Raw genomic sequence first — 11,516 nt, forward strand, 5'->3', positions numbered from 1 at the left:
GATTCAGTTCAGTTCAGCTCAGTTTAGCTCAGTTCAGCTCAGTTCAGTTCAGTTCAGCTCAGCTCAGTTCAGTTCAGTTCAGTTCAGTTCAGCTCAATTCAGTTCAGTTCAGTTCAGCTCATCTCCTAATTTCCTTCTCTTATAAAATATTTAGTTCAGTTCAGTTCAGTTCAGCTCAATTCAGTTCAGTTCAGTTCAGTTCAGTTCAGTTTAGCTCAGCTGAGTTCAGTCAATGAGAACATGCCCTTAGTCATTTAATGGTGCAATTTTTAAAAAATGAAGGATGTATAGTTTATTAGTCATCTAATGTATGTATTTCTTATTTTTTTTTGGCTTTTAATTTGACACTATATATTTTTACTCTATTTTGACCATAATCATTTGCTATAGACTTGGTTATCGGCAACGACTATAGGGTTTGAGTCAAAGTTAAAGGACTAAATTGGGTGGGACCCTTATTAAGTATGGTCAATATATTCTGAATTTTTGTCAATTTGACACATGAAGTTAACCAAAAAAAAAAGGTTGGACCAAAATTAATTAAATTAATTTTCAGAGATCGAGTCGATTAATGTGGTCTGGTCTTGTCATGTCAATTTATTCGATTGGGGCCGGTTTTTGTACAACTCTGAAAAAAAAAAAAAAAAAACTACATGGATATCTTTGTATTCAAATACTTTAGCATTGGCTTTTTCCTTTATTATTTTCCTTTATCGTTTGTTGGTCATCCATTTTTGATCTGTTATGGACTTGAGACCTACATTGGCCCAATCCTCTTTAACCTAATAAAATGCGACCCTCTTTTGACTAGACTCATTAATTCATTATCAATCTACAATGACCCTAAACCACCCCCCCAAACCCATGATCACCGGGTTTATTTGCTGCGCTATGATAAAATACATAATTATGTTGAATCTAATTATTGGATTAATCTCAATATATGTTATATTTTAAACAAGAAAAAATTAGTAATAAAATATAACAATTACACAAGTAAAGATGTTAGATGTCAATCATATTTATAAAATATATATATTGAATTATTGTTACATTTGTGTTGCAAACTTTGACTTTTTAAGTAAGACAATAAGGTCAATGATTAGGGTTGTTGGAAATAAAGAAAGGAAATTCAAAGGGTCAGATATAAGAGCCCGATCGGGCAGGCATCGCCCGATCGGGCGCGAGAAGAGTCGTAAAATTCTGGAGCTCCGTTGCCAGATCGGGCGACTCCTCCCGATCGGGCGACTCCTCCCGATCGGGCGCGAGAAGAGTCGTAAAATTCTGGAGCTCCGTTGCCAGATCGGGCGACTCCGCCCGATCGGGCGCGAGAAGAGTCGTAAAATTTTGGAGTTCCGCCGCCCGATCGGGCGCGAGAAGACGTCTGGAAAAAAAGAGTGTCCGCCCGATCGGGCGCGTGTTTGTCCGTTGAACTCTAACGGATCCCTTGGATTCCTCTTCTAGTTTGATTTCTTATAACCCCCCATTTAAGAGGTTTATTATGGTGTTTTAACCACCATAATAATTCTGATTTCATTTTTCTTGTTCAAGAATATTCTCTCTATCTTTTCATCTACCTCAATCTCTATTATAAATTAGAGAATAATTTTCTGATTTCATACACTTGAAAATACATTCAAACACAATAGCTTAAACACATCTCTCTTTGGGCATAAGATACTTGACTCCAACCTTCCACCCAAAAGTGTCTTTGTGTGGAAGAGGTGTGTTAACCTTAGGGAACGTGCCGGCGAATACAATTGAGCACCGTGGTTGCGCCGGAATTTCGTTTTCAAGTCAGTGATTTGCATCACGACACACCATTTGTTCCTTTGTTTTGTAAGATCAATTTTTCGGTCTTACTTGTTATTTCTTTATACTATTACTATAGATTTCTTCTATATTTACAACAATTTGAAAACGAAATTATGTCTATTGGTAATAGTATTATGAAGTCTCTTCCCGACCTCTCTAAGTTGGAACCTCTCGATGGTAACAACTACAAGAGGTGGTCACAAAAGCTACTAATCTTTTTTGAACAAGTGGAAATATATTATGTTTTGAATGAAGATGTCATTGAAGTTTTGGAGAAGGCGGAGGAAGCGGCTAAGATTGCAACGGATCCCATTCCGACGGCCATCACCGATGCCTTGAAGAAGAAGGAGAAAGGCAACAAGCTTGTTCGTGGACATCTCCTCAATCATATGAACAATACTTTGTTTGATTTGTTTGTCAATTTCAAGTCAAGAAAGGTTATTTGGGGCGCTTTGGAGAAAAAATATGGAGCGGATGATGCCGGGAAAAAGAAGTACGAGGTGGGCAAGTGGCTCAATTTCAAGCTGGATGATGAGAAGCCTAACATGTCTCAAGTCCATGAGTATGAGAACATGGTGACTGAAATTCTTGGTGAAGGCATGAAGATATGTGAGACCCTTCAAGCTAATTTTCTCTTGGAGAAATTCCCTCCCTCTTGGAATGACTACCGTAACTCTTTGAAGCACAAGAAGAAGGACATGACCTGCAAGAGCTCATTAGTCACATGAGAACCGAAGAGGCTAATCGCCTTAAGGATAAGTTTGAGAATTTGTCTCTTAATTCTTCTAAAGATAATCTTGTTGAGTCTTCTTTGAATGTGTCTAAAAACAGGAACAATTCTAAGAAGAAGGGAAACAACAAGTCCAAAAACAATCTCACTCCAAACAACAAAATCCAAAAGCCAAAGGGTGCTTGCTATGTGTGCGGGATTGTTGGACACAAAGCATACCAATGCAACCGGAGGCATGGTGCAAATAAATATGGAAACACCTCCCAAGCCAATGTGGTGGAAAAAGAAGAAATCATTGCGGCGGTGGTGGTTGAAGCCAACTTGGTGGAGAACAAAGTGGAGTGGATTTTGGACACCGGAGCATCTAGGCACTTTTGTGCAAATAAGGCCTTGATGACCGAGTTTGAAGATGTTACCGATGGTGATCATGTCTACATGGGGAATAGTAGCACCGCGGGAGTCCTTGGCAAAGGAAAGGTCCATATCAAACTCACCTTCGGAAAAACTTTATTTTTAAATAATGTGTTGTATGTTCCTTTTCTTAGGAGAAATCTTGTTTCGGGATCCCTTCTCAACAAAGCCGGCCTAAAACTTGTCTTTGAGGCCGAAAGATTGTAATGACTAAGAATGGAGACTTTGTTGGGAAAGGTTACCTCAATAATGGTTTTTTTTTTTTTAATGTTATGAATGAGAATGGAAGTATTTCTTTTGCTTATATTGTTGAGTCTTTGGATGTTTGGCACAACCGTTTGGGACACTTGAATTCCTCTTATTTGAAAAAGTTAAAGGACATGAATTTAATTAATTTTTCAATGGATGATAAACTTGACAAATGCCATATTTGTGTTGAGGCCAAACATACTAAGAAACCATTTAAGCAAGTGGTCTCAAGAAGTACCAAATTATTATTATATTACTTTTGTTGATGACTTTTCTCGTTATTATATTACTAGTAGGGGTGGTAAAAATTATTACATTACTTCTGTTGATGACTTTTCTCGTTATACCAAAGTTTATTTGCTTAAAACTAAAGATGAAGCCGAAAGTGCATTTTTAAAGTACAAAGCCGAAGTTGAAAATCAATTGGACCTTAAAATCAAAAGAGTTAGAACCAAGAGGTGGTGAATATGGAAAAGATTCTTTAAAAGATTTTTGTGAAGCCAATGGCATCATACATGAAACTAGTCCACCTTACACACCCCAATCAAATGACATTGCCGAAAGGAAAAACAAACCTTTAAAAGATACTATGAATGCCATGCTTCTTAGTTCCGGTTTATCCGATAACTTGTGGGGAGAAGCGGTTCTTTCCGCTTGTTATGTACTCAATAGAGTGCCCCATAAGAAATTGGATAAAACCCCCTATGAACTTTGGAAGGGATATAGTCCAAATTTTAGTATTTTAAAAGTATGGGGGTGTTTGGCTAAGGTGGCTTTACCGGACTTTAAAAAATCCACTATCGGGTCTAAAACTTTTGATTGTGTGTTCATTGGATATGCTCATAATAGTGCAGCCTATAGGTTCATGTTATTAAGTGATAGAACAATTTGTGAAGCTAGAGATGCGGTATTTTTTTAGCACATTTTTCCTATGAACAAATCTTTGTCTTCTAACGTAGACATGCATGCTAGTAAGTCAAGTATGAATGTGCATTTAGTTGATTCTATGCCTAGTTCTAATCTCCCTTCTTCCTCTACCAAAGTGGTAGTAGTTGAACCTAGGAGAAGTAAGAGACCTAGAGTAGAGACTTCCTTTGGACCGGATTTCTTGACTTCCTTTCTTGTAGAAGACTTTGACGTGGATTCTTTAAGTGAGCATGTTGTGTCTTTGTTTCTTTTAGAAGAAGACCTAAGACTTATGACGAGGCAATGAGGTCCATAGATGCTAGTTTTTTGAAAGAGGCCATTAAGAGTGAACTAGATTCTATCATGTCCAATCACACTTGGGATCTTTGTGACTTGCCTAAGGGTTCTAAGCCTATAAGTTGTAAGTGGATTTTCAAGAAGAAACTTAGACCGGATGGGACCATAGATAAGTTCAAGGCTAGACTTGTCATTAGAGGTTTCACCTAAAAAGAAGGTATAGATTTCTTTGACACCTATTCCTCCGTGACTAAGATAGCCACCATTAGAACCTTGGTAGCCCTTGCGGCAATTCATGACTTAGTGGTTCACCAAATGGATGTCAAAACGGCTTTTCTTAATGGAGACCTTGATGAAGAAATCTATATGACCCAACCGGAAGGTTTTGTGGTGAAGGGACAAGAACATAAAGTGTGTAGGCTAAGAAAGTCTCTCTATGGTCTTAAGCAAGCTCCTAAGCAATGGTTTGAAAAGTTTGATAATACCCTTAGGAGTTGTGGTTATGTGTCTAATTCCTCGGATTCTTGTTTGTATTCTAAGGACTTTGGATCATCATGTGTTATAATCTGTTTATATGTTGATGATATGCTTATTGTTAGTACTAATCTTGATGTTGTGAATGATGCTAAGGGTTTACTTTCCACTAAGTTTGAAATGAAGGATATGGGAGAAGCCGATGTTATTCTTGGAATTCGTTTAAGGAAGACTAAGAATGGTTTTTCCATGAGTCAATCTCACTATGTGGAAAAAATACTCAAGAAGTTTGATTCTTTTGATGTTGCTCCTAGCACTACTCCATATGATCCCAACTTAAAGCTTGAAAAAAACAAGGGTACAAGTGTAACTCAAGAGCTCTATGCAAAGGTAATTGGTAGTGTGATGTTTCTAATGAATTTCACACGACCCGATATTGCTTATGCGGTAAGTAGACTTAGTAGATATACTCACAATCCAAGTCAATATCATTGGATTGCACTTCGTCGGTTATTAAGGTATCTCAAAGGTACTATGGATGTATGTTTACATTTTAATCGCTTTCCAAATGTTTTGGAAGTCTATTGTGATGCTAATTGGGTAACCGATAATGATGAAATTTCTTCTACTAGTGGTTATGTTTTTATTTTAGGTGGAGGTGCTATTTCATGGAAGTCTTCAAAACAACCATGTCTAGCTCGCTCCATCATGGAATCTGAACTTATTGCTCTTGAGTTGGCAGGTCATGAAGCGGAATGGCTTAGGAACCTCCTAGCCGACATTCCATTATGGGGGAAGAGTTCATCACCGGTGTCTATACCTTGTGATTCTCAAGCGGCAATTGGAGTGGCAAACAATAAAAACTACAATGGTAAAAAGAGACATATTCGTATGAGACACAAAGTGTTGAGGCAATTTCTCAAAAATGGAGTGATTGCTTTGGACTATGTGAGGTCCGAAAAGAACTTGGCGGATCCTTTGACGAAAGGATTTGCAAGAAAGCAAGTTGATGAATCATCGAGGGAATTGGACTTAAGCCATATGATACATTACATTTGTCCTAATTCCTATGGTGATGTTGTTGGTAATGTTTGGTTGTGTTTGTGAGGTTGAGTTATTTAACTCTTAATGGATCCTTGTGCTATTGAGACGCACACTAAAGGACTCACCTATGTGGTAGTGAAGACTAGCCATCTTCTATGAAAACTTTGGCCGGTTTCTAGAGCCTCCACTAGAGCTAAGGTGAATGTGCTTGGCTATAAATAAGTACATCTCTTCGCGGAGTTCAAGTATATTTTGGAGTGACGTATGTGATGTGGGGGTCTTGGATTAAATCTTAGAGTTTCAAGGTCCGTCCACTCTTTGATCAAGGGTGTAAGGGTTTCAAGGTTTTTCCACCCTTATACTTGTAATTCATTGCCTCATCTCACTAAACACTAGATTTCAAATTACTTATGTAAATATCTAAGTGTTATGTATTGATCTCCTCTTATGCCCAATATGTTGCTTATCCACATCTTTTGTTGGCTTTTCTTCCCTTCCTTTAGTGGGGGATTGTTGGAAATAAAGAAAGGAAATTCAAAGGGTCAGATATAGGAGCCCGATCGGGCGCGATAAGAGTCGTAAAATTCTGGAGCTCCGTTTCCAGATCGGGCTAGCTCCGCCCGATTGGGCGCCCGACCGAGCGCGAGAAGAGTCGTAAAATTCTGGAGTTCCTCCGCCCTATCGGGCAAGCTCTGCCTGATCGGGCGCCCGACGAGCCCCACCCGATCGAGCGCGAGAAGACGTCTGGAAAAAAAGAGTGTCCGCCCGATCGGGCGAGCTCTGCCCGATCGGGCGCGTGTTTGTCCGTTGAACTCCAACGGATCCCTTGGATTCCTCTTCTAGTTTGATTTCTTATAACCCCCCATTTAAGAGGTTTATTATGGTGTTTTAACCACCATAATAATTCTGATTTCATTTTTCTTATTCAAGAATATTCTCTCTATCTTTTCATCTACCTCAATCTCTATTATAAATTAGAGAATAATTTTCTGATTTCATACACTTGAAAATACATTCAAACACAATAGCTTAAACACATCTCTCTTTGGGCATAAGATACTTGACTCCAACCTTCCACCCAAAAGTGCCTTTGTGTGGAAGAGGTGTGTTAACCTTAGGGAACGTGCCGGCGAATACAATTGAGCACCGTGGTTGCGCCGGAATTTCGTTTTCAAGTCAGTGATTTGCATCACGACACACCATTTGTTCCTTTGTTTTGTAAGATCAATTTTTCGGTCTTACTTGTTATTTCTTTATATTATTACTATATATTTCTTCTATATTTACAACAAGGGTGGGGGAGAAGACTTACCCCTGAAGAAATAGCTCAGAGCATATCATCATAGGTGTCATTCATGGAACCATTAGGCATAGCAAACGGGATGAAATCGAACGAAACGTTGTAAGGCATGGCGGAATTTATGACATTCTTGAAAATGTCGATTGTATAACCTTTAAAGATGTACTCTCCGGTGGTTGGATCACGCTTGACATCGGCTAACTCAGTGAAGCCATTCTTAACCGGCACCGCGATCCTTAACCTAGTGCTGTTTGTTGTTTGGTTACTATTCCCTTGTTGAGCCATTATTGCTATGTTATCCATGCTTATAACCATAAGAATGATTAAGGCTAATATGTTACATGATAATATAAGCTTTGAAAAATATGATGATGAGTTACTAGTTTTCATCATCATATTTTTCTTAGATTTTTTTTGTTGAAGATGAAAACCTTAAATTAGCTAATAAATTTTTTTGGGGCTTTTAAGGTTGATTAAAGTTTGAATATTGCTATTTAAAAAAAAAAAAAAAAAGTTTGACTATTGCTACACTTGATTTATTAAATTTTATGATCATTAGATATTAGGATTTTTTTTTTTTTGGGTTAATCAATATGTTTTCAGTGTGGCCGACTGACGTAAACCAAAACATTAATCGTGAAACCCCGATTATACGGTGTGGTCAACCATATAAAAAAATTTGTGATGTTGATTATTTACAACAAAGAGAGGATGGAATAATTTTAAAATTCTGTAAGGCCAGTCAAAATTTAAGAAAATGAATTGTGTTATATCGTTACACCTTTGCGAAGTCTAAACAAGATAGTTGATCTTGAATAGACGAATAGTTCACCTCATTTAAATTAGCTGGTCATTGATCGATTCTTGATGATAGGACTACGTAGAAAGCATGTAAATGATCTCAATATTTCTGCCTTATCTTCGAAAGTCAGTTCAATATACAAGTCGTCACTAGTTAGTGTATAATATATCAAGAATTTAAAATCGTGCTCATCATTCTAACTTGACAGATCCGGTTTATTGATATTTATTAGTATATACTCCGTCTTTTTAATTAGTGCAAACGGTTTGATCATGTCCATTAGCTAATTAGTGTATAATAATATCTGTAGTATATTACTATGTGTATGTCTACTATCTAGATAATTATGTTTCACTAGATTGTATCCTTGCTAGCGCACGGTATATAAGATGTGAAAGTTTGTCATGAATCAATCTTCCTTAGTTTGTATTTCTGTATCACAAGGTATATATATACAACCTAAAATATATTCGGGCTCAAATCGAGGCCCAAACGCTAATTACATTAGTAAGGCTTTACACCCCCCCTCAAGTTGGAGCATGCAAATCACAAATGCCCAACTTGTCAAGTAAATACAAAAATTGGTGTTTGCTCAACGCCTTAGTGAAAATATCCGCTAGTTGATCCGTTGTCTTCACATACGATGGACTAATAATCCCCTCCTGAATTGCATCCCGAACATAATGACAGTCAATCTCAATATGCTTAGTGCGTTCATGAAAGACCAGATTTTGCGCAATATATAACGCAGATTTACTATCACAAAAGAGGCTCATCGCCCGCGGATGCAAAACTCCCAAACTTTCAAGCAGTGCCTTCAGCCATTTTAACTCATCAGTGGCTTTAGACATCGAACGATACTCAGACTCTGCAGAAGATTTAGCAACGGTATCCTGCTTCTTAGTCTTCCAAGAAATAGGTGAATTACCAAGAAACACCAACCAACCAGTAATGGAACGTCTCGTCAAAGGACAACTAGCCCAATCCGCATCATACCAACCTGTCACATGTAAATCGTAATCGGAACTCAATAGAATCCCTTGCCCCGGACAACCCTTCAAGTAGCGCACCGTACGAAGGGTTGCCTCCCAATGATCCTGACGAGGTTGCTGCATAAATTGGGATAGGATATGAATTGTGTACGCCTGCTCAGGTCTAGTGAATGACAAATAGATCAGACGACCCACAAGACGCCGATACATTTCGGGGTCTGTAATAGGAGGTGTCTCTGATTTTGCCAGAGTGTGGTTTTGCTCGATAAGGGTACCTGCTGGACGTGCCCCTAATAAACCAGACTCTGCAATAATATCAAGAGTATATTTTTGTTGGCATAGGACTCCGGGCAACCTCAGCACCAAGAAAGTACTTCAAAACACCCAAATCTTTCATATGAAATCATGTACTAAGATATGACTTGAATTTTGAAATTGCAGTAGTATCATTCCCCGAAATTATTAAATAATCAACATACACAAGCACACTAAGATGAATGGCTCCATGGTTCAGAGTAAATAGAGAGTAATCAGAGTACGACTGAAGAAAACCGTACCTCTTTAGAGAACCATCCAACTTAGAGAACCAACAACGAGGAGCTTGCCGAAGGCCGTACAATGACTTCTTAAGGCGGCACACCATGTCGGGTTGGGTGCCATGAAAACTAGGTGGCGGTTTCATATATACTTCTTCATCAAGATCGCCGTGTAGAAAAGAATTATGGACATCCATTTGGTGCAATTCCCAATTTTTTGCAGCAGCAACAACAAGAATAGCACGAACAATGACCATTTTAGCAACAGGGGAAAATGTCTCATTATAGTCAATACCCTCAACCTGATGATTGCCAAATATAACAAGGCGAGCTTTAAGTCGTTCCACTGTCCCATCAGAATTATTCTTCACCTTGTAGACCCATCGGCAACCAAGAGCCTTCTTCCCGGGAGGTAATGCTACCATTGCCCAAATTTCATTATCCTCCAATGTTGAGATTTCTTGGTGCATAGCCTCTCTCCACCCCTCAAGCTTCATCGCCTCTTTGAAGTTACGAGGCTCAACCGCCATATCTACAACTGCAACAAATACACGGTGTCGCATAGAAAATTTGTCACAATTCACAAAATGTGCTAAAGGATAGGGAGTACCTGAGGAGCTTGGAGGAGATGAACTTGTGGAAGGACTCGTAGCTTGAACAGTATGTGCAACATAATCTTTATGCCAAACCGGCGGACGACGAACCCTATTACCACGATCAAGGTCAACAATCGGTGTGCCACCCCCTAAATTACCTGCGACAGCCTCACCACCACTTGCATCGGAGCTGCCAGCAGCAGCAGTGCGTGGCGAGGTGCTTCCAGCCCCACCGCCACTCGGACTAGAACTGCCAGCAAGTGCAGTGAGTGGCAGGAGGCTACCAGAGGCAGCAGTAGGCACACGAGCAGGAGCAGCAGACCCCGTCGCGACCTGGTTGTGGATGCCAGTGTTTGTCGCGGGGTGGCTGCGGTCCCCACTGCCCGTAGAAGTTGCAGCAGCCCCTGTGTCAATGTCAGAGGCAGCATCACTATTAGCATTTTGAGAATTCTCATAAGTAACCTCAACCACCTAAGTCATCCAAAAAATCGTGATCAACCCCCACACTATGCTCATGCAAGGCACGCACTTCCTCATTATTTTCCGAGTCCACAACAGAATTTGTAACACTAGCAAACGGGAATTCATGTTCAAAAAATTTCACATCACGTGACACAAAAATCTCACCGGTTTCTATCTCATACAATTTCCAATCTTTTTTCCATGTGGATATCCCATAAATACGCACTTCTTACTCCTAGGAGCAAACTTATCCCCTTTAGCTTTTTGGTTATGAGCATATCATAAACAACCAAAGAAACGTAATTCCTTATAACTAGGTTCTTGACCAAATAAAACCTCATACGGTGTCTTGTCATGCAACAAACGAGAGGGAGTGCGATCAATCAAATACACCGCCCCAAGAATACACTCACCCTAGCTAAAAAACAATAGGTAAATTCCCTTGAAACATCAAAGCACGCCCCACATTCAAAATGTGTTGATGTTTGCGCTCAACACGACCATTTTGTTGAGGTGTCCCAACATAAGAAGTTTGAAATATAATGCCATTTTGATTAAAGTAAGGAATCATGCATTTGAATTCCGTACCATTATCACTTCGAACCATTTTAACAGACACCTCAAATTGACGTTCAATCATAGCAAAAAAGGAATAGAATGCAGAATGAACTTCAGTTTTATTATTTAACAAATATACCCAAACACCACGAGAATAATTATCAACTAATTTCAAGAAATAATGTGCACCACATGTAGAAGGAGTTTTGTACGACCCCCACAAATCACAGTTAATTAATTCAAAAATACGACTAGCTTTGCTATCACTAGTAGGAAAACTATCCCTAGATTGTTTAGCCTGAGGACATACATCACAAGCCTTATTCAATAATTTCCTAGCAGAA

General features: G+C 39.0%; 1 protein-coding gene across 1 annotated transcript; it reads left to right on the forward strand.

Annotated features, from left to right (window-relative positions):
• Positions 1–2,539: 2,539 nt before the first annotated feature.
• On the forward strand, positions 2,540–4,618 carry LOC110712484. The gene is made up of 2 exons (XM_021890948.1): positions 2,540–3,072; positions 4,387–4,618. Exons 1-2 carry the CDS (start codon positions 2,540–2,542, stop codon positions 4,616–4,618), a joined length of 765 nt encoding a protein of 254 aa, XP_021746640.1.
• The last annotated feature ends 6,898 nt before the right edge of the window (positions 4,619–11,516 follow it).

This window comes from Chenopodium quinoa, unplaced genomic scaffold (genome assembly GCF_001683475.1).
Source record: "Chenopodium quinoa cultivar QQ74 unplaced genomic scaffold, ASM168347v1, whole genome shotgun sequence".
NCBI classification, from domain to species: Eukaryota; Viridiplantae; Streptophyta; class Magnoliopsida; order Caryophyllales; family Amaranthaceae; genus Chenopodium; species Chenopodium quinoa.